The sequence below is a fragment of the Ceratosolen solmsi genome, unplaced genomic scaffold (genome assembly GCF_000503995.2).
Source record: "Ceratosolen solmsi marchali unplaced genomic scaffold, CerSol_1.0 scaffold13, whole genome shotgun sequence".
Classification (NCBI taxonomy): domain Eukaryota; kingdom Metazoa; phylum Arthropoda; class Insecta; order Hymenoptera; family Agaonidae; genus Ceratosolen; species Ceratosolen solmsi.
In genome coordinates this window covers 8,168,443-8,190,352 of record NW_011948418.1, presented here as the reverse complement: position 1 = coordinate 8,190,352, position 21,910 = coordinate 8,168,443, and the positions used below count along the sequence as shown (strand labels likewise).

Below are 21,910 nucleotides of genomic sequence, written 5' to 3'. Positions count from 1 at the left end.
TGACTTGTAAACATCAATGGATGAAATTTATTAAGCCTTCGTTGATTTATTTTTGGCAGGACGGATCGTTTCATTCGCGACACATTTTATTACTATAATTCTATATATGGGATTATTTATACGCTGATGCAAAATAAAAATAGTGAAATACATTTTGGGAAGAAAAATGGCAATAGGAAGGAAGGTAATATGATCAATGCCGCGAAGCAGAATTTACTGCGATAAAGTTTTGTTATTCGCCCACTCGTTGTGTTTTGCTTCTTACGTGTTACGTTCTTACGTTACTTCTTACGTACGAATTAAAAGCCGTTACGATCTCATTTGCGCCACGATTAATTAATCCACACATTTTCAAACTTATAGCTAGTCGCCTTTGTTCATCTCAATGTAATTACCTCACCTCGTCGCAGATCCAACAAAGCTATATTTCCACAAAAAGTATTATTGCGATTGGAAAAGCTTGCGATGAGAAATAGCGCGACTCGTGTCCGGGATTACGGGCGTTACAATTCTATGCTCTTGGCGAGCTTCGTTAAACTATTTATCAATGGTGTCGAGCATTTACAATACGAACGATATAAAATAATGCAATTATAATATTCACCGCACAGCCGCCCTTATCACACAACGAATTAAAAGCAGCACTCGATTGCCTCAATTCGTCATTCGTTAATAATTATGCAGGCGCGAGTGCAAAAACCTTCACTGCCGATACTGAAAAAACTTTCGAATCCACGATCGCGAGCCACCCTCCATTCTAATATCCGACAATAGCTCAAGCGATACGAAATGATAAGGCATACGTGAACGAGGAGACGCCAAGGCCAAGGCCCAAATCCCTCCCTTCTCTCGAGGACGATATCCTTGCGCCAGCGTAACGACGACTGCGCGTCCACTCTGTCCCAGGTTGAGTCGGGCGTCGCGTCGAGTCGGCCACCGGTATCGCAACTGCCGCGGATGAGGGACGCGCGGGAGGACGACGGCTGTCCGGAAGAGGAGCGCACCTGGCGCGCGTCCGTTACGCACCCCTCCCCCCCCCCCTTTTTTTTTCCCCCTTTTTTTTTTTTTTTTTTTATTCTTTCCGTTCCCGTGGCACAGGGCTCTTAACCCTCTTTGCCGCGGAGCTCGATATTACCGGGCGCGCGCCAGCCACGTGTCCCTCTCTGCCCCGCCGCTTCACCGTAATTTCAAATTCTTTCGAACGGACGCTTTTTCCCGCCGTGCGTGGAAAGCCCAGGGACGAGGGGGCGGTGGCGGTGGATAGTCGAGAGCCGTTCACGCGTGGCCGCTCTCATTCACGCGGCTCGATAAGTCCATTTTAATTGAAAATCCATGTACGGTTTCGTCTTTCAATGCGATATCAACAGGGATGTCGCTCATTGTCGGGGGACCCAATGCCGCTTCGACGCTGCTCAATGGACAACGATCCTGATCGCGTTTAACTCTCACCGTGCCCAACTCGTTTCATCGCTCTTTCCTTTTATTCCCCTCCTCCTCCATCTTCTTTTATCTTTCTTTTATTCTATTTTTTTTTTATTTTTTTATTATTATTATTTGGCTTTCCTTTTTCTTTTTCTATTTCATTTTTTTTTTTTTTTTTTTTTTTTTTTTTTTTTATCATTATTAATGATTCGGGATTTGATAGTTTTTTATGCGCTCGGTGTCATCAAGATTAATAATTGATGTTAACGGCTTTTGTGACCAGAGCTGTGCTTACGAGGTATGCGCTTGGAAATTTTATTTTGCGAGCAAATTTATTGTCCATTGTCGTACCGTTTATATATTAAATCATTCGTCAAATACTCATAACGTACGAGAAAGAAATAAGAAGAAAAAGAAAAATACCGTTCCACTTTCCATCATTGAGGATTTTAGGGTAATTCAAACGCGAAGGCATATAATTTTTAATTTTTCTTTCCACAATTCGTTTTAAATTATCGTTTATTTTATGACTGCGCTGTATGTGACGTCAAACGAATTTTATTTTTATGTTATATAATGGAACAATGATTTATAAATTTATAAATTAATTCTCTGAAATTTTTTTCGACGTTTGTGTCCATTAGTGCCCATAGGTGTCGACATATTGGCGCTCCAGCTGCTTTTAATAGTCCAAAAAGAAAAAAAAATAATACTCGTTTTCTTCGCCTTACGGAAAATTAGTCTATACAAGTGATATAATATTTGGGAACATATTAAATCATATTGAACTGTATTGCAGACATTTTTATAATAATTACTAGGAAAAATTAGTTAGCACGCTTGAATTTTCAATACATTGCAATTATCGACTCAATGTATAAAATACTAAGAATATTAACAAAATTTATTATCTTGAAAACATGAGAAACATTAATATCCACTAAGAATTACCTATTTAAGATTTATTTATTTAGATAATATATTTGGTCTATAACGAACAAAATATGCAAAATTTAATTCACAAGTCTTTTCGAGTTTAACGGGTGATACGGATTAAATATTATTAAATAATAATACAATACAATTATACGAAATTAATATATATATAAAATTTTATAATTTTCATATATTACAAAAAATTTATAGCTTATCCCTTAAAGTCTTGACTAAATTTAAATTTAAACTTAAACTAATTAATTCTATTAAAAGCTTAGTCTGAATTAAATTCGAAAAACATTTCATAATAATATTATTAATTTATATTAATTTTATTCAATATTATTTCTAAATCTTAACATATTTAAATATCAATTATCATATTAATGAGCAAGACTTACATTATTATTTAATTCAAAAAGGTTTTTTTTTTAAACATTATAAAACAAGAAATGCCTATATAAACCCGTTATTTTTAACGTTTACTAAACGTAATATTAAATTAAATTAATTAATCACGGTACTTCAAGTTATCGTGTGATCTCCTTTTACATAGAATGGGAAGAAAAGGCGACATGAAAGAATTACTCGGCTAAAGGTTCTCGGTGATTGTGAAATTTTGTCGTAGAGTAAATAAAATATTTTCATTAACTATGTACATGATACACGATATTTACAATTTAGATAGAGATTAAAGTTAATATTACTTACATGCAACGAAATAATGTAATTATAAATCTAAAACATATTAAAAAAATATTACATAATATTCATAATTTTACTTTCTTTAAACTACTCATATTGCATTTAATATATCCTTAAATTAAAATTATTCTGAAATTTAAGTACGGCGGTAATGAGAAATTGCTCAAAGATACACAGAAATATGTGATTCTTACGAAAATACCTACAATCAACGTTATTTACGAAGGCATGTTCCCCTGTTTCGTAATTTTCTTGAATTTCATGGGTAAAAAGGTGAATTGAAAAATTCTGAACACGTTCTCTATTATAATCGCGTGTAATCACATTGTCAATAAAAAAATTCATGATAAAAAAAATCTCCTTGTATAATGAAAAAAACGTATGTAATGTATCAATATTAAACATATTATTATACTTACGATATTTAAACACGCTTATGATTATTTTTCATCCATTAATATAAAATACTATCTACGTAAATATTAATTTATAGTCTTTTATTTTTCAATAGAAATATCAATATCTAGTTTTTATAATGGATAATTAAAATAAAAAAAAAAACACAAAACAACTCTCTTAAAAATTTAACTATGTATTCAGTTGCAATTTTAATTACAAATATCTGAATTATTGGACAATTTTGTAATCAATATCTTAATGTAATTTCAATCATCAACAATGTTTAAATCAACAAATACGTTACTTGTCTAGAGTATAAAGAAATAAAAATTAGAAGAGCTTATGTTTACGCATTTATAATAAATTATGCTTACTAATAATTTTGTAAATATTTTGTGAGTACAACTATTTTATACAACTAGTTTCCTAAAATTCAAGCCGCAAATTAAACAAATATAAATTACATATTTTAATATAATTATAAAAAAAAAAATGTTCATCATTGATTGAATTGAGTATTTTTAAATAATTTGGTATATTTATAACTCTTCATTTTTCTCTCTTTATATTTTATAGTGTCAATTCACTACTTTTGTTTAATCGAGTGACATATTACAAAAGAAAAACAAAAACAAATAGTTTTTCAGAATTAGTACAAATCAACTTTGTTTTTACCAATTCTACCTGCCATCGTATTCTTTCGTTTAAAAATTTTCTTGGTGCAATAACTATTTGACAAAATTAACAAATTTAAGCTTTTCATCTTCTTTGAAAAATAAAATATAATTATTTTTGACAATAAAGTGTTCGCGCTCTGCTTTTTATAATATTAACGGTATTTATTTATTATTTCTAAGAATAATCTTCATTAAAAGCTTATGATGTGTAAACAAAATTTTAACATTAATTTAAATCCTTTTAAAGTTAAATTCTTATATAAAAAATGCTTGAAAACATCATAGTTATTTCAATTAGTGTTTAATTAATTAAATGATTTTTTTTAAAATATAGTTTAATTGTAATTATATATTGGGGCATTATATGTGCCTATGCAATACTTACAAAGACTTTTGGTATTACATATGACTGAGTATATGACCGTTATTACTTAAATAACTGAATATCACGAATATTAATTAATTCTTAAAGATAAATGATCATTTCATGAATTAATTACTTCAATAGTAAACTTGCCTCATGTTGTATTTAAAATATTAAAATTGTAAATTATAATATTTATTAAATTAATGATTAACGTTATATTGAAATATTGTGCTAAACCGTAGCTGCTTAAATATTCATTAATTATAGAGAATTGTTAAATAAGATATTTGAAGAAGATTCTATTATCTAATCAGCTTGCTATTAAATAAAATCAGCTTATAAATAGAAAAAACAAATTACTTAATGACTTATTTATATTTTGCAAAAGTAAGACAATTATAAACAGTAATATATAAAATGAGTTTTTATTTTATTAAGATTAAAATTGAAAAAACAAAACTGTAAATGATTATCACGATATTTTGTAGTTCGTTTGGCTATTGAATATATAAGCCAAAAAAATGATTCGATTCGTGCTGGAGATATTAAATAGAATTGAAATTCAAATTTATCAAACATTAATTTTACATTAAAATTATTAATTAATTAAAAAATTTATAAGGCGATTTTATTAGCAAGTAAAATAAAAAAAAAAAAACAAAAAAAACAATCTCTTTTGTGACAGTGTATATAACGATACTATTTTTACACTGATTTTAACGAATTTAATTTCGTATCATAATATATTTATTATTTCAATAAATAAAGCCTCAGCGCTAAACTAAATAATAAATTATTGATTTTATTATAGTATTTAACGTTCGCTTATTGAAGCTGATAATACTTTTGGTATATCGATATATGTATGTTATTACATTACGATTTTCATCATAATTTAAATATGATCTTAAAGCGAATTGACAGATGCTCTTTTTTTTTTCTCTAAGATAATGTAATATACGTCATGTTCATTTTACAAGGTAGATTATACAAATATGTAAATATGAGAGATAAGATAATGGTAATGTAAACAGATTTTTTTATAATTTGTATAATTACATTTTATACAAGTTAATATGTTTATTTATGTTATTTTTATTTCTCTAATAACATTTTCAAACTCGGAGTATCTGGCATTTCAATTTTCATATTAGAATATTGTAGAATGTAAAATGTGCATCATTTGAAAATTCTAAAATTTTTAAAATTGTAATAGCGCTAATTTCCACGTGACAATAGCCTCAGAATTCATTAAAAAAAATTTTTTGCAAACGATTAAGTAAAACTTTAATAAAAAGTTTCAAAGTTTGAAAAACAACAATAACTAAGGATAATAATATGTAAGAAAAATTGCCTAAATCTTAATATAGTTATAGTTAAATCTTCGGATTCGTTGTTGCTTAATTCTCAATTTTTAAAATATCGAAATATTCTGTCGATTCTGGATTACGGTATTTCTTCGGTCAATTGAATTTAAAATTTTTAAAAATCGGCCATATCAGAAATCATCATAAAAATACAATTACATTAATATTGTAAGAATAAACTGATTAATATATGCATTCATAATGATTGAACTTTTCGCTTTCCTATTCGTATTACGAAAGAATTTTGTGTTTAACATTAATACTACAATACATCTCCTTTTAAAATCTAAAAATTTAATACGAATGTTCTACCTCTATGTACTAATTGTACAAAAAGGACATTTTATTACGATCCGCCATTTTCCATCGTCAATACGAAGATCCTTTCGAATAATTTCATATGAATTCATAGAAACCTTTCTGTTTGAATTTTATTTATCCGTTAAATAGGGTATCTTAAATCTATTTCAAATCTATCTTCTATTTATTTATAATCACTTTTACAAATTAATTCTACTAGTTCACGTTCAGAGTAGATCTTTTGATGTTTTCATCTCTTCTAATTCTGCGGAGCATCATACGCTTTTGAAGTAAGTTTTTAAATGTTTACGTAATTATTACAAGCACTCTGTAAAGTATTTGATCACCAACAATTGAACGTAATTGCTTGAAATGGCAGTGTAGAGCATCGGTAAAAATTTATGAAAAAAAAAAGCTTTACGTGTGGTTTGATTTGCATTTTTCATTTTTATTTTAATGAGTAATATTTGATTTCTGTTTGATCAAAGGAGGGTATATTCTATCAAAATCTCTAGCTTTAACCAATTGCTAGTTATAAAACCCTTCTTTTACCGGATTAACCGAACAATAGTCCTCGGTTAAATTTCTTCAGTAGAATTATAAAAATTCAAAGAATAAAATTCTCTATTGTAATTTTAATTTGAAATTTTATGCGATTATTTTGAAATGTATTTGATCAAATTAGAAGAATTTTATGTACAATTGTTATAAATAATTAAATTAATTAAATAATCGATCAATTTTACTATCAAGGCTAACTCGTAGATAAAAAGGATCATTATTCATTATTTAGACTATATAGATTTGTACATTTATTATATTTTTATTTTTGACTTTATTTGTATAACTTATAAACAAATATTCATTGGTTTTAGCATAATGATCTGTTGCTCCTTAAGGTATTGATTAAAATTTTATTTCAAAGTTGTAATAATATATTACTATTATTTTTTTAATTTAAATTTAATACACAAAATTAAAAAACAAATGATATAATTTTAAAAATATAGATAATGTAATCGATATATATATATATATATATATATATATATCGATATATTATTACTAGCATAATCATAGTAACAATTGAAAGTTACATTACGACAATATGTATATAAATATTTAAAAGAACTTTCAACACATTGCAAAGAAAATAAAAAGAATGGAGAACCAAATAAATTCATCGCTTACGAAGAAAATTGTAAAAGAACTTGATTAATGACATAAAATATCCGTAGCTTAAAGTTTTAAATGAAGTGCTTTAGTATCGTTTAACTAATAAATTGAATTACATATACATTTTCTTAAGATTTTTTTATTTAAGAATTTATTTAAGACGAAATAGTAAAATTACTAGTACACTTGTTTTTATATTATTATAAGAAAGAACTAATTCACGAATATTAATAAGAAAACTAATGTTATATTAGTTAAAAATTATAAAAATATCTTGGAGCAGTGAAATTGGTTTATTAATTTTTTAAATGTAAAAGCTCGTCTGAAGGTACGTACATGCATTTGCCTAAAAATGATTTTATATTCTTTTGCGTCAAATATCTACGAAATTTGTCATAAGGAAAAAAGCTTCTATATTAAATTTAATTTATTTCCATATTTAATCATTTTTTTTCTTAATTTATAAATATAATAAAAAAAATTATTTAAAAATATTTACTAAATATTTAATAATTCTATATTTAATATAAACAAAATTTCTATATTAAATCTATAAATTTTACAGAGAAAAAAAAATTCTATATTAAAATTCAATTTAATTTATAGAGAATTGAATATTACCATTTATATTCGAGAAGACTTAGTATCTTTTCATAATTTTAGTTCCCTTTTTTCTTTCCCATTGTCATATACATTAATGTATAGTTACATAATTCAAATAGTAGTAGTCATTTAATAATTAATTCATAAATTAACTTCGCTAAATTCTTAAATTTAATAATTCTTTTTACATATAATATAAGCCGAGTACAGCAATTAATGTACAAATATACTAAAGAGCTTGAACATGTTTTGTATAATATTGAAAAGTTTTTATAAAATGTTTTTTCAAATACAGCATTTTGTATTTAAATTTGTTTTATATTGATAAAAGTAAGATTATTTAGTTCAGTTTATTTCAGTCACAAAATTATTTTACGTGTCAAATTTACTGGCGCTATTTGTTTTATTGATTGTAAATTCTACGTAAATGCCCATTTTTTGACTTAGTAGAAATTTTTGGTTTTCTATTATATAATGTTTTGTGTTCTTCAAAAATAGAATTTCAATTTTTAGTATTTTCAGCAATAGTATTTAATTTTAATACTTATGTAATCCATATGAATTGATTATTATAAATTATAAATGCCAATGAAAATTATTAACTATTATATTTGTTCGTTATATCGGCTGTATACTTTGTGATTTAATTAATAGTATTCAAAAAATTATTACGAATGAAATTTGTTCGAATGAGTTTCAAAGGTCGGTTGGCTAAAAATGAAACTCGTTTGTGCTCAGCATTAGAATCGCTTTAATTAGAGAAAAAAAATTTATTATTGAAAAACGCACGTACTTGTAATATGGTTAACAGTATTGTAAGGTATAATTTAATTTTAAATTACAATTTTCGAATTACAATTTTACATTATAGATCGTTGTGTGCGCGCGTGTGCGCGCGCGTGTGTCATCGTTATTATTTGTGTATTATAATGAAATATGTTATTGCGAATAAATAAAGCGTAGTTGATATTGAATAAGAATATTTGTGTATGATCTTACATTACATTTAACACTGCACATATATAAATAAATAAACTTTATATTTTACGTATTGCACGGTGCAACATTCAAGTAATACTATGAAATTTTTAATAATTTTATCAATTGATCGTTGCTAATAATGTTTACTATCGATTATGACTATCGACGCAATGAACAAAGAACTACTTATGAAGAAAGTTGATTTAAATAATAACTAATTAAACGCGAAAGAGAGTTATGTTCTTACATAATTTTGTGAAAAATCTGCAATTACTAGACATAAGATACTAAAATTCCTTGGTCGTTGGTTAAGTTAATGTTAATGTCTATATAAACAATCAATGAATAGAAAGGACTCTCATGAATAATTGCGCTCTCACTAATCATAATTACGATGCTACTCAATCAACATTCAGAAAGCTTAAAAAATTATAGAAAGCATTCGTTGAATGCAGTGGTAGAGAGTAGAATGGAAAAAAGTACTTTCACAATCCCAATGAAGCACCTTACCAAATATTGTAATGCCACTCGCTTTTCCTACTTGAATCATAGCAAAAATGTTGATCAAGAAAGAGAGGCTCGCGAGCACAACAATACGTAAGACTGTACACCACACAGATTACTACTAGCAGAAGGGCTGGTGGAGAGACGGAGAAACGGAGAGACGGAGAGACGGAGAGACGGAGAGACGGAGAGACGGAGAGACGGAGAGACGGAGAGACGGAGAGACGGAGAGACGGAGAGACGGAGAGACGGAGAGACGGAGAGACGGAGAGACGGAGAGACGGAGAGACGGAGAGACGGAGAGACGGAGAGACGGAGAGACGGAGAGACGGAGAGACGGAGAGACGGAGAGACGGAGAGACGGAGAGACGGAGAGACGGAGAGACGGAGAGACGGAGAGACGGAGAGACGGAGAGACGGAGAGACGGAGAGACGGAGAGACGGAGAGACGGAGAGACGGAGAGACGGAGAGACGGAGAGACGGAGAGACGGAGAGACGGAGAGACGGAGAGACGGAGAGACGGAGAGACGGAGAGACGGAGAGACGGAGAGACGGAGAGACGGAGAGACGGAGAGACGGAGAGACGGAGAGACGGAGAGACGGAGAGACGGAGAGACGGAGAGACGGAGAGACGGAGAGACGGAGAGACGGAGAGACGGAGAGACGGAGAGACGGAGAGACGGAGAGACGGAGAGACGGAGAGACGGAGGGACGGAGGGACGGTAAAACGGAGAGACGGAGAGACGGAGAGACGGAGAGACGGAGAGACGGAGAGACGGAGAGACGGAGAGACGGAGAGACGGAGAGACGGAGAGACGGAGAGACGGAGAGACGGAGAGACGGAGAGACGGAGAGACGGAGAGACGGAGAGACGGAGAGACGGAGAGACGGAGAGACGGAGAGACGGAGAGACGGAGAGACGGAGAGACGGAGAGACGGAGAGACGGAGAGACGGAGAGACGGAGAGACGGAGAGACGGAGAGACGGAGAGACGGAGAGACGGAGAGACGGAGAGACGGAGAGACGGAGAGACGGAGAGACGGAGAGAGAGAGAGAGAGAGAGAGAGAGAGAGAGAGAGCTTAAAGATTGTTGAAGGGCAGGGGATGGGATGGGATGGTATTGCAGGGTAGGAGCGAGCTAGTGTATGCAAATATGTGTGCGCGCATGTGTGCAAGGACTGCTCAATCGCAGCAGTAGTCGCCCCGTCGGCGAAAGGCAGGTAAAAGCATCGAACTAATGTCGAGGTAAAATAATTCGAGCACTCACGTGCCCGCGAGCTCATGAAACAAAGAAAGAAGAGGTAGAAAGAAAGCGATGAAGCAAGCATCATTGAAGCGAAGAAGGAAGAGATGATAAGAGCCTTAGGTTGAGCAGGAGGGTGGTTGGGAGGAAGGAACGAGGGCGCGTAATCGTCTCACCTGACTTCATGGACGACGGGGAGCGTGGGGAGTGCCTGGCAAGCCGGTCACGAGGAGGATAACGCTGGCGGCGATAACACAACGTCCCACGTCGCGGCTCACCGCGTCACCCCGGGAAACGCAGCGGCGGCGGCAAAAGCCGGGAGCGCCTGCGAAACTCCTTAACGACGCTCCTTCCTCCTCCGCGCAACGCCGATTATTATTGCCACCTTTTGTTATTGACGACGCCGCTTTATCTCGCTCACTCGCGCGCACTCTGGTTGTCTGCTACGAGCGCTCGTCACCTTGACTACGGCATCGCTAGAGTGCAGCGCGCGCGGAGAGTCGCCCCCCCCCAACCCGCGGCGCCATTTTTATCGTAACTCGGGGCCGCGAGCGCCGAGGCCCGAGTTACCGCCGCTCTCGTCTATCGTGCCGAGACCGCGGCTTCCAGCCCCTGGACAGCAGCCGCTACGGGAATAAGCCCTGGAGCGGGCTCGAGGAGCCGCGGTTCTCGCGAGCTGGCGTTGGCACTTTAACTCTCGCGTGTGGCGGCGCCGAAGTATTATTGATTTTCTCGGGCTCGGGTTCGCGGGACAGCGGGGCGAGAGGACGATTGGCATGGCCGATGCTCGGTACGAGCTCTCGACTACCGGCCTCTAGCACTTTCCGCAATTTTTATTTTTTTCCTGTTAAGTCATGGCTTTTCGTTTAGCCGCGCATACTCCACGACACATACTCACTCCGCCCGCATACGGTTGTTCAATGTATTCGTTACGTCAGCTCAATCGTTCCCGACTTTTTTTTTCGCCAAGTTCTTTCTCGGCAAATCCGTAACGAGCGAGCGCTTCCGCCCGCGTTTATCAGTTTTTTTTTTCTCTTTCTTTCTGCCAAGCTTCGCTCGCTTATCCGTGATCGATTACTTATTTAATTGACGTGGCTTTTTAACGACAAGTAATTGTTGGTTTATAAATACGCGCGTTAGCGTGCACATGCGATGGTGGTGGCCGTGGCTGGCGGCGAGGGGGAGGCGGGAGCCGGGGTGGCGTGCGTGTGAATTGTTTTCCTTTTCTTTTTCTTTTTCCCCAGGATAGCGATAGGTAATACGGCATCGAGGCTTGCTCGTATGTGTATACTACGCGATGCATACATTATCGTTTGCATTGATAATTGTAGCTTGAAAGCCATGTTTAAATTTAGATCGAAGGAGGAAAATTATGCGCGTGAAAAATCAATGTCGACGATTATAATAAAAGCTACATGATGAAATAGCCAATGTTTATTTATTTCTTTCGTTTTTTTTTTCTTCATTTTTCTTTCTTCAATCGAGTCGCGAATTATGCACAGGATCGAGTCATTTATAAAGAAAAATACCATTATTATTATTCAGGGGCGCGTGCTTAATTTTTGATAATTTAATTTTTAGCGAAGAACAAACATGAAGACTTTTTTTTAGCTCACCGTGATTAATAAAGTCACCATTTTCCAATATTAGATAGGAATCATCTAACTGGAGCGAATCAATAGTTACATCGATATTAGGTACCCTTGGACTATCCGGAGGGATGATGAAAATCTGTTCATTGTCGAAAAATTCTTCGAAAGAAGTGTCTCCCACTTTCCAGTTGCTCATTGGCACAGTGTTTTTTAATTAAATCAAGGCGCGAAAACAGTTTTTAGGTATCCCGGAGATACGGTTTCCACGGGAGAAAAATATTTTTTCTTCGCTGTCGTTTATGCGAATGACAGAATAAAACGCATCGATTCACTTGTTTATTCGCTCTTACCGATTCTCTTTTTTCTGATCAAAGCGTATTGTGTTCAGTTGATTGAAATTAAACGTAAAATAAAAACGAAAATAGAATGCGTGCATTGTGCATTGTGTCGGTCATGATCGTTCGATGATAATGATTTTGATAATGATTCTATTGAATTTACCTATTATCCATGATGTAAATGTACTTGACAAATTGATTTTTCATCGGACGCCCGACCGATCCCATGCATTTATGTCGAATTCTACGACTTTCTCAAAATACTGCTATTTGAATAATTCCCACCATGCATGGACAGCCGGAATCGAAGACTACGAATTCAAAAGCGAATTGCGAATTGAGCGAATGAAGCGAAGGAGAAGAGAAAAAACAATGAAAATGACTGAAACGTAAAAGTAAAATCTGTCAAATAGATCGATTAATTTACTAATTATTCATTAGGTTGCTGAATTTTTCTCTTTTTAAAATGCATTGCTATCTCGTTTATTTCTACGCTCGATTAACATTCAACATTTAAAGTAGTCGTTCGTACGAGTAAAATTCATGCTTTTGAATACTGTGAGCACGTATGTTGTATACAGTCTTGTGATTCTTGTGATTCCGTGATACTACTGATCGCTGTCGTCGATAAATAAAATCATCTCTCGTATTGTTGTAAATAATATTACAATTGTGCTCGAGCTGGCGATTAAATATCATTGTAGCTTAAAGAATATGTAACCCTTGTTGGTATTGAAGCCTGTTGTTATAATAGTAATCGTCGGTCTTAGCGTTGCTCAGGCGTTGCAGTGCAGCAACAGTTTGCAGTTTGCAATCTGTCAATATGATGACACCTTCGGAAGTCGTGACGGACGATCATGGAAAGGAAACCATTGTCGACACTGCAGTCCTGGAGGTGAGCTCTATGTTAACGGGAGGTAGTATGAAGCAGGACGATGCCCTTTCCAATTATAGTACTTCGGTCGAAGGTTCTGTGGTAAGAGTATAACCTTGAAAGTTTTATTGTTTACTGTAAAGTTCGATTGTGCAATGAGCAGAGGCGTGATGTCTGAAAATTTAAAGAGAACAATTATCAGGTTGCTTCGCCCTCGATCGAAAGCTTCTCCACGTTACCCGAACAAGAGACATCGGAATCCAATCTAGATCTTCGAGATCTTCAAGTCAAAGTCGATAGTCCACAAAAGCATGTCGAGACCTTGGAAACTTATATTACCTTTAGAATCACAACACGAGTAAATAAATAATTAATAAGCGTTAACTATCGACTAAGATAATTTTATATCTATTAAGTTTCTCTTGTACTATTCAGTCAACTAGGCCAGAATTTCAAGAGGGAGAATACATAGTTCGTAGGCGTTATAATGACTTTATATGGTTAAGGAATAAGCTAGACGAAAGTTATCCAGTACATATTATTCCGGCAAGTATAATGTAGCACAATATAATTATCATTCGTGTATAATATTACATAATAATTATTCATTTTTTATATCTAGCCAATGCCAGGTAAACATTCGCTATTCGCTCAATTGGATCGCTATTCTAAGGAGTTTATAATAGCTAGAATGAAGCTACTACATATTTTTCTAAATCGCATGGTGAATCATCCTATTTTAAGCTGTGACAAAAACTTACAAATATTTCTCACTGCCAAACCCGCTGTAAGTTTTCCATCAAACCTTAACGTTATTTAACAATAGATTGCATTCGATTCTTTTATATTCTTTGTATTAGGAGTTTTTTATTCATCGTAAGAATCGTGCTAATGTTTTTGTTAAAATGACTGATTCTTTACAAAGTATGACCGCTACAAGCGGCATAAAATATAAACGTCATTTAGAATTTGAGCAAGTTCGAGATTATTGTTTTGCTTTAAGTGAAAAGTTAAGCACTATAGATAAAATAAGTCGTCGTATACACAAAGAAAGACAAGGTATGTCCAAAATTTATGAAAATATTTTAATTAATTTTCTCCCTAAATCACACGTTAATTGGTTTCTTTCTATCAGATTATTTAGTTGAATTACATAAACTACATCCCATATTTACATTTTGGGCGACTTCTGAGCCAGAACTGGCTAAAACTTTAAAAGCAGTTGCAAGCGCTATCGAATCTAATGCAACTGCGCACCAGAAGTTACTGGATTCCGCAGATTCTTCGGAAGAAAGGGAGTATATTAGTTATATCGATGCCGTAAAAGAGGCATTGAATCATAGGGATTCTATGCAAATTGAATACGACATGACCGTTGAAGAGTTAACAAAAAGAAGAACAGAAATGGAACAAGTGAGTTTTAATTACAAGTTCTTTGTGCGGTGAATAGATTTTTCGTATGAATCACTTAAATTTATAACATTTGACGCAACGTGCTAGCTAACTTGTTATTGTTCTATATTTTTAATTTGACACGATTGGTATTTGCAGATAATTGACAGAAATCTTTGCATTTACTAATTTACAGATTGTAGGATCTGGAAACGGAAGTACAGGTCGCTGGGACAATTCATTTTGGAAAAGTGAAAGTAATGGTGAAAAATTGGATAAATTATCACAAGCCATTCCGCGCATATCTGAAGTAGTTGAAGTCTTGCAGGATCGATTAGAATGTGCAAATGAAAATTTACGAAGCGATTTAGAACGATGGAATATAGAGAAGCGAGTTGATTTAAAAAATATACTTTTAGCAATGGCCGATCAACAAATTGCACATTATCAACAATGTACAAATGCTTGGGAAGATGCATTATCAATTGTTAAAGTGGGATCTAATGAAACGGAATCTACCACAAGTCCACCCCCTAAAGTATTCGTTTAAATTTGTTAAACTTCTTTTTATGTTCCATATCGAAGTATTGAAATTTATTTTCAAAGATTATGGTGATTCATTTTCTTTTTCATTTTCATTAAAATCTGTACAAAGCTTTTCATGATGATTAATAATCATGTTTTGCTGTACCAAGTCCATAATTTTTAAAATACGCAGAATTATAGTTATTCGAAAGGGGATATTTATTTAAAAAAAAAAAAAAATTATTAATTTTCTTATTTCTTTATGTATTTTTTTAACATAAAATTATTCGCTAAAATTATTGCTCTATAAACGTATACATTTCATTAACAAATATACCTTGCTGTGATAATTGTATCAGCTGTATGTTATATTTTTTAAGTAATAAGTACTTATCTGATAAAGAAAATACACACGCGCAAATGCGCGCGCGCGCACACACACACACAGACACGCAGACAGACACACACACACATTTATTTGTATATACATACACGCACACGCGACACACACAAATATATTCCAAGTATTCGACCTCGTGTTGATGGATCGACTCGTCAATGGCGCTTGGCCTAATTCTCAAGGAATAGGCTATGGCGACAGGGCATCCTGATGTTTTCCTCGATACCTCTAAATCTGAAGTGGAAATAAATTATTTCAGCTGTTTGTCATGAAATGAGTCAAAATCATTGTTAACGCCAACATCTCTGTCTAAGTAGTCAGCATAATTGCCAGCCACGCTGTCAATTGAAATTTTCAAGTAAACAAATACTTGACAATTGCACTCCCGGCAGTCGATTATGAATCATATATAGTCTACGCGATTGAAGTCCAATTCTCCTGATAGTTGAGAATAAATTATAAAAGCAAATAATTCTGTCTCGGGAATTATACTATGCTAATTGTATCCACTCAGCTACATGGCAGGCACATGGAAATCTTTATTACATGTAAATATACTATGATTATAAATGTGATTAGCAATGATGATTGATGCCCGATGCAGACAGCAGAATATAACTTCAGGGTACAGATTAGACACGTGTCCTTATTTCGATGGATTCGTTTAATCTCGAAATGCCCTTAATATAAACTTCAGATAAATTTATTTTCACTATAGTAACAAATACTTTATTAATATTATACTTGAAAACTTGAGTGGCTTATAGTGACCTTTGGGTCCTATTAGTTGTCATCGGGGTTGATTCGATGGTACCACCTAGCCTACATATACTTATTTAGAATCAGTTCTCAATGCAGATGACTTTATACAATAAATACCAATTTAAATGAATTGCTAATAAAGTACTTTGCATAAAGTCTTGCACAGTTTAAAATTCAGCATATGCTATATACCTTTCAAAGGCAGACTAAATTTAGATGTCAAAGACAGTTTATAATTATAATATCACATTTCTGTTTATTTTTCATTTTGGGACCAGAATATCAAATTTTTATTTAATACTAATTGTAACACAAGTAATAAGACAATCAAATATTGAATCAATAAATTAAATTAATTATAAGTGAGTACTTGCCTGATATTGCTATCATTTGTCTTTTGATAAACAAAGTTTATTGCTTATTATTAAGCTGAAAATTGAAATAAATTTTTTCACCTATATTTTTATATCCAATATAGTTACACATGTTCTGCGGGATCAATGTTTACTGTATATTAAAATGTACAAAGAAATACGCTTTAAAAATTTACAAAAAAATATAAACATTGAAAGAACAATGATTTTATCATTTAATGAATAATTTATTACTTCTATTGCATTAATTATTTTACTTAAGAACAATTAGGCATCGGCGTAATATAAAACTCTATGAGGTTATCGAAGTCCTTTAATCTTGTAATAGATTCATCTGCAAAATTTTTATTGTTACAAAATATTTTAAATATCTGTTAATGTATAATTGCTAATAAAAATTTACTTCTAAAAATGTTTTCTTTTCATTTACGAATGTTAAACAAACCTGCTAAAGTTAATTCGTTGCTTAAGTAACGAATACGGCGAGCATAAGGTTGTTGAATCTTCTGTCTCATTTGTGGTGCTATAAGTTTCGTCGGATTCCATGGTACACTAGGAGATCCAATGTGTGACTTATCGGTACGTACAGAATCAGGCTTAACTTCTTTAAGTTTCAAAATATCCGTTAATCTATATTGATTGGAGTCAACATTCCACGTAAATTTGCAACCAGCGACATATTGTTTCCTATCATCGGTACTAAAAATCACATATGTTATGATTAATGCCAATTGGAGTGTAAAATTCAAGATTTAACATTAAATAGTATGAACCTTTGTCCTTGGCTAGATTGTTCACTCGTTTGAATTTTCATAATAAGCAGAAGAATGATATCACCAGTAAGGGCACAAATGTCAATGATTTCTATATCATAGTCACTACAGTGCCAATACTTTTTTTTAAACAATTTACATTGCCAGTCTGCGATATGATGAGAAAACGTTTCGATATCAAAACTCATCTGATGAATTGAAACACACGGTACATTCTGAAATAATTATTCGATTAATTAATACTTAATTGAATATGCCCATATGTCTTATAACATACCAATTTTTCCGCTTTGGCATTACTAATCATTCCCATTTGAACATAATCTGCTCCATGAACCTGCATAGGAAGCACGCACTGATAGCTTACATATCCACCGGTTTCTTCATCTAAAAAGTAGTTTATACAAGTAAAATTGTTGGACCAATTCATTCATTATTGTTGAAAATATGTTCAGACCTTAAAAATTTTGAAATTAATATTCTGTCTAATGTTTTGACAAGAACATGATTCTAGAAATTTTAAACAATTTGTATGAAAATTTTACGTTCGTTTTATTTTACTTATCATTCTACCTTATATTTGACTATAGAAGCCGATAATTATTATTGATTTAGGCTATGGGTCTTGACAGATGGCATTGAATGAAAAAATTAAAAACGTTAAATGCGAATAACTACCTTCAACATCCGTAATAACAGAAGTTCTTTCGTCATCCAAATCAATATAACTGCGTTTAAAGTGGGACGTGCATTTTATAATAGGATATTGTAAAGTAGCTTTAGGAACCAAAGGTGAAACATTGCTTAAGTATGGTTTATTAGCCCGTTCACGGCAAAGATTAGGCAATTGATTCTGATTAAGTGGTCGTAATACATTTTTTTCAGCTGTAACGAGGAGGTTATCCCTTAAATTACATAAATAGGTCTTGTATTTATATGCGATTATAATAACTTACTCATGTCAAATATTGAAATATCACTAAGTATATGCGAATCCTGAGAACTGTTAAAATCCTCTGATTCGCTATGCTCCGAATCAATTTGATGGCGTCTACCATTAGGCAAGGGTGAGGCAACCTGTGAAATTTGATATAACGAACATCCACGATGTTTGGATTGATCGCGAACATGTTTAAAAGGAACTATATTTTCGGCATCTTCAGTTTCATCACAAAATTCGTATTTTTTATCAGCGAGTCGACGTTTCCTAAACGAACTGAGTTTTTCACAGGTTTCTTGGGCATCGTCTGTAAATTCGTATGCTTTTTCTGCTTCAAGATTAAGTTTATGACTCGCTCGAGTTCGTGGTTGGGAACTTAAATTTGACGTGGGTGAGACAATATTGGAACGTTTTCGGGAATTCGAGTGCCTAAAAATAATAAACTTATATTTAAAAAAATCTATAATAACGAAGGAAGAAATTTTATTTAAAAAAAAAAATTAACATAAATATTTTAGTTATAGAAAGTCTTGGAATCTTACAATTAACATATTTGTCTTGTTACAAAAAGGTATTCTTAGAATACAAATTTAAGGTACCTGAATGACCTTGTGATTGGCGGTGACATCAAACGAGGAGAAGATGACGTAGTAGTTCCTATAGAAAGAGTCTGAAGAGGTGAATTTATTGACGTGATATTAATACAAGAATTACCCTGAGAAGCACTGGGTTGCGGAGAATTCCTGTGACTAGATTCTGAATTACGCGTTTTCAAAATATCAGATGGTGGTATGAGTATAGGCGATGACCATGTACCAGGTTTCAAATCTGGTGGTAGCCTTTGAGGAGTAGACCTCGGAGAGCATGGTGGATGTTTTACCAATGTTATAAGATCACTTCCTATACTTAATTCTTGTGACATATCTTCGCAAAAGTCTTGTAAAATTTTGTCTCTAACGGAAATTGCCTGCTGCTCTGAATGAGAATTCGAACTACTGGAGTTACCACACTGATACTGCATATTATCCGAACACATACATACTTTTTCACTCAAACTAATACTAAACTTATTATTATCACAGACATAATCGCTTTGATTACTGCTAGAGGTATTTATCAAATGTTCGTTTTCTATTCGATCGTACACCCTACATTGCGGTTCGTCATTAAAATCGTACTCTGTTATTGTCGAATCGCATTTTGGAGAAACAACAGAGATACTTTCTGGAGTTAAGCCTTTGTCATCTAAATTCTCATAGTGTTCAGCCTTAGATTCTTCTGATTCAACAACACCAATAACATCTAACTGTTCAATGTCAACAAGAGATGCATCCTGTTTGTCATTGATTTTCTGATGATTAATATTAACATTGTCTAAATCTACCCTCAGTACATGTAAGAAATTTCCCGTATTAACCACAATATGATTAGAATAATTCAAACATACAAGAGCACGAAATTTCGGATAAGGTGAGATCACTTCGTATGTTGTGTGTACCGTGAGGCCATGTTGCAGACAATTGCAGCGCACACAGGTATCCCAATTTGCTGCCAAATCTAGGTCAAACGAACGATTTATGAATATTATTGTAAATATTTGTAAAATAAAAAGATTATAGAAAATATTGTATAAAAATAATGACCATCTTCTTCGTATGAAGATGCTATACTTTGGCAATCTGTGCAATTGCTTAGAGATGGGACCGTTGTTATAGTTACAAATGCTTTATCCGTTTGTTGAGGCTGCGTTTGAAAATTAGAACTATAGAAATAAAAAAATTTATTATATTAAAATTTATTCAATTCAACGAAGAGTTAATTAAATAAAATAAAATTAAATAAAAAGATATTGCCGATATCTTACCAGAGGCCATGTATTACTAATTTATTTCTCTCTGTTGGCCACTGAGCAATAACAATACTAAGCTCTTTGTAAATACTATAATTACCGAATAAAGTAACTTCAGCTACTTTTCGGGCTACTCTATTTGGAGTAAAAGCCCACCAATGTAAAAAATACTTGAAAAAACTTCCTGGAACTCCAACATCAAGATTATAAGTATATGTTAATAAAAACCGTCCGCATTGTGTGAGACCCATAACGATATGGCTAAAACATTAACAATGTAAGAATTCTGCAAATGCTATTTAGATCGTACTTCATGCAGTAATTCAATAAAACAAATTAATATAATTAATATAATTAATATAAATACCCAGCTTGAAGAGCAGATTTGGGAATAACTTGTAACAACGACAAATGACACCATGAAGGTATTGTTGTGAACAGTCTTTCCTCTGGAGCATAATTGTGCTGTGTTAATGAACCTCTTATCTATATAAATAAGAAAATCTCAAATGTTAATTGTTTATAGATGTTACAAAAACACACAAACTTGTACCCTGTTTATCCATAAAACAAGTTTGCTAGAAAAATATATAATTATAAATTCTAATACTTATAAATATAGACAGTAATTAATATAGTTTCTGTATAATTTACAATAAAATTTATGTATTAAAAATACATTCCGATATTAAGCAGAAAATTTATGGACAAAAGCTTAGGGAGTAAAAAATAGTTTACTGATGTAACAAATATAATAGAGTATTTTATATTGTTAAAAAAATATACAAAGCAACCGAAGTTGTAGTGGCTATACTGTGTTACTTGTTAAAAAACAATATATTTTTCATTCAAAAAATTGTCTCCTAGGTTTACAATTTGCATTGCATTATTAAAGTAAGAAAGGTATTACATTTATTAGCTCGAAATAAAGTGAAAATATATTATATATATCATTTAAGGTATGCACTATATTCTCAGATCTCGAGTCCTTGAATATAATCTCGAAAACCGTAGAGAAAAATTTTTTTCCAAGTGTAAGATCGTCTCTTAAAACTCGGGGGAGTGATTTTTTTCGAAATCGATTTTTCATACCTCACGCGTGAAGAGCTTCTGTAAAAAGTTTCTCTCGCTCCTTCGTGTAATAAGGCTCGTCCTTTGGCTACCGACAACGTATTCCGTGGACTTTTCTGATGAAATATCAGAAAAACATTCGTTGAAATAATCTGAGGTAGTATCGGAAGACGAAGCGTCCGCCATTTTTAAATAACCAATCCACAAAATTTTTCACGCGAAAGTCAGTGAACTGCCGACAACTGAGATTGTAAACTCAGTGTCCACGATCGAAACAACTTGCGCCCTCGATTAATAAAACCATGGCTCTGTTTCAGTCAACTATCGTAAAATCAATTA

The 21,910-nt window shown here is 32.9% G+C and overlaps 3 protein-coding genes across 4 annotated transcripts in view; 1 reads left to right on the top strand and 2 right to left on the bottom strand.

Annotated features, from left to right (window-relative positions):
* Rfx (regulatory transcription factor Rfx) overlaps positions 1-12,469 on the bottom strand; it is a 21,829-nt gene extending 9,360 nt beyond the window's left edge. The window contains exon 1 of the mRNA XM_011497320.1: positions 12,298-12,469. Within this exon, the coding sequence (XP_011495622.1) occupies positions 12,298-12,469 (172 nt within the window). The remainder of the gene's footprint in view (positions 1-12,297) is intronic.
* Positions 12,470-13,125: 656 nt separating this feature from the next.
* LOC105360222 (sorting nexin-7) lies at positions 13,126-15,485 on the top strand. Its single transcript, XM_011497067.1, has 7 exons — positions 13,126-13,587; positions 13,688-13,843; positions 13,921-14,031; positions 14,108-14,272; positions 14,346-14,544; positions 14,621-14,898; positions 15,074-15,485. The coding sequence occupies exons 1-7, from the start codon at positions 13,435-13,437 to the stop codon at positions 15,425-15,427; spliced, it is 1,416 nt and encodes a 471-aa protein (XP_011495369.1). The 5' UTR covers positions 13,126-13,434; the 3' UTR covers positions 15,428-15,485.
* A 1,649-nt stretch (positions 15,486-17,134) lies between these two features.
* Positions 17,135-21,857, bottom strand: LOC105360221 (uncharacterized). 2 transcript variants are annotated; one of them, XM_011497066.1, is made up of 12 exons: positions 21,593-21,857; positions 20,868-20,986; positions 20,516-20,761; positions 20,295-20,413; positions 19,366-20,208; positions 19,251-19,308; positions 18,668-19,080; positions 18,390-18,596; positions 17,989-18,098; positions 17,712-17,926; positions 17,384-17,637; positions 17,135-17,272 (listed from the first exon to the last, which is right to left on the bottom strand). In XM_011497066.1, exons 1-12 carry the CDS (start codon positions 21,755-21,757, stop codon positions 17,196-17,198), a joined length of 2,826 nt encoding a protein of 941 aa, XP_011495368.1. In that variant the 5' UTR covers positions 21,758-21,857; the 3' UTR covers positions 17,135-17,195. The 2 variants fall into 2 exon arrangements, with proteins under 2 accessions (XP_011495368.1, XP_011495367.1); XM_011497065.1 differs by having other exon boundaries at positions 19,251-20,208.
* Between the last annotated feature and the right edge of the window lie 53 nt (positions 21,858-21,910).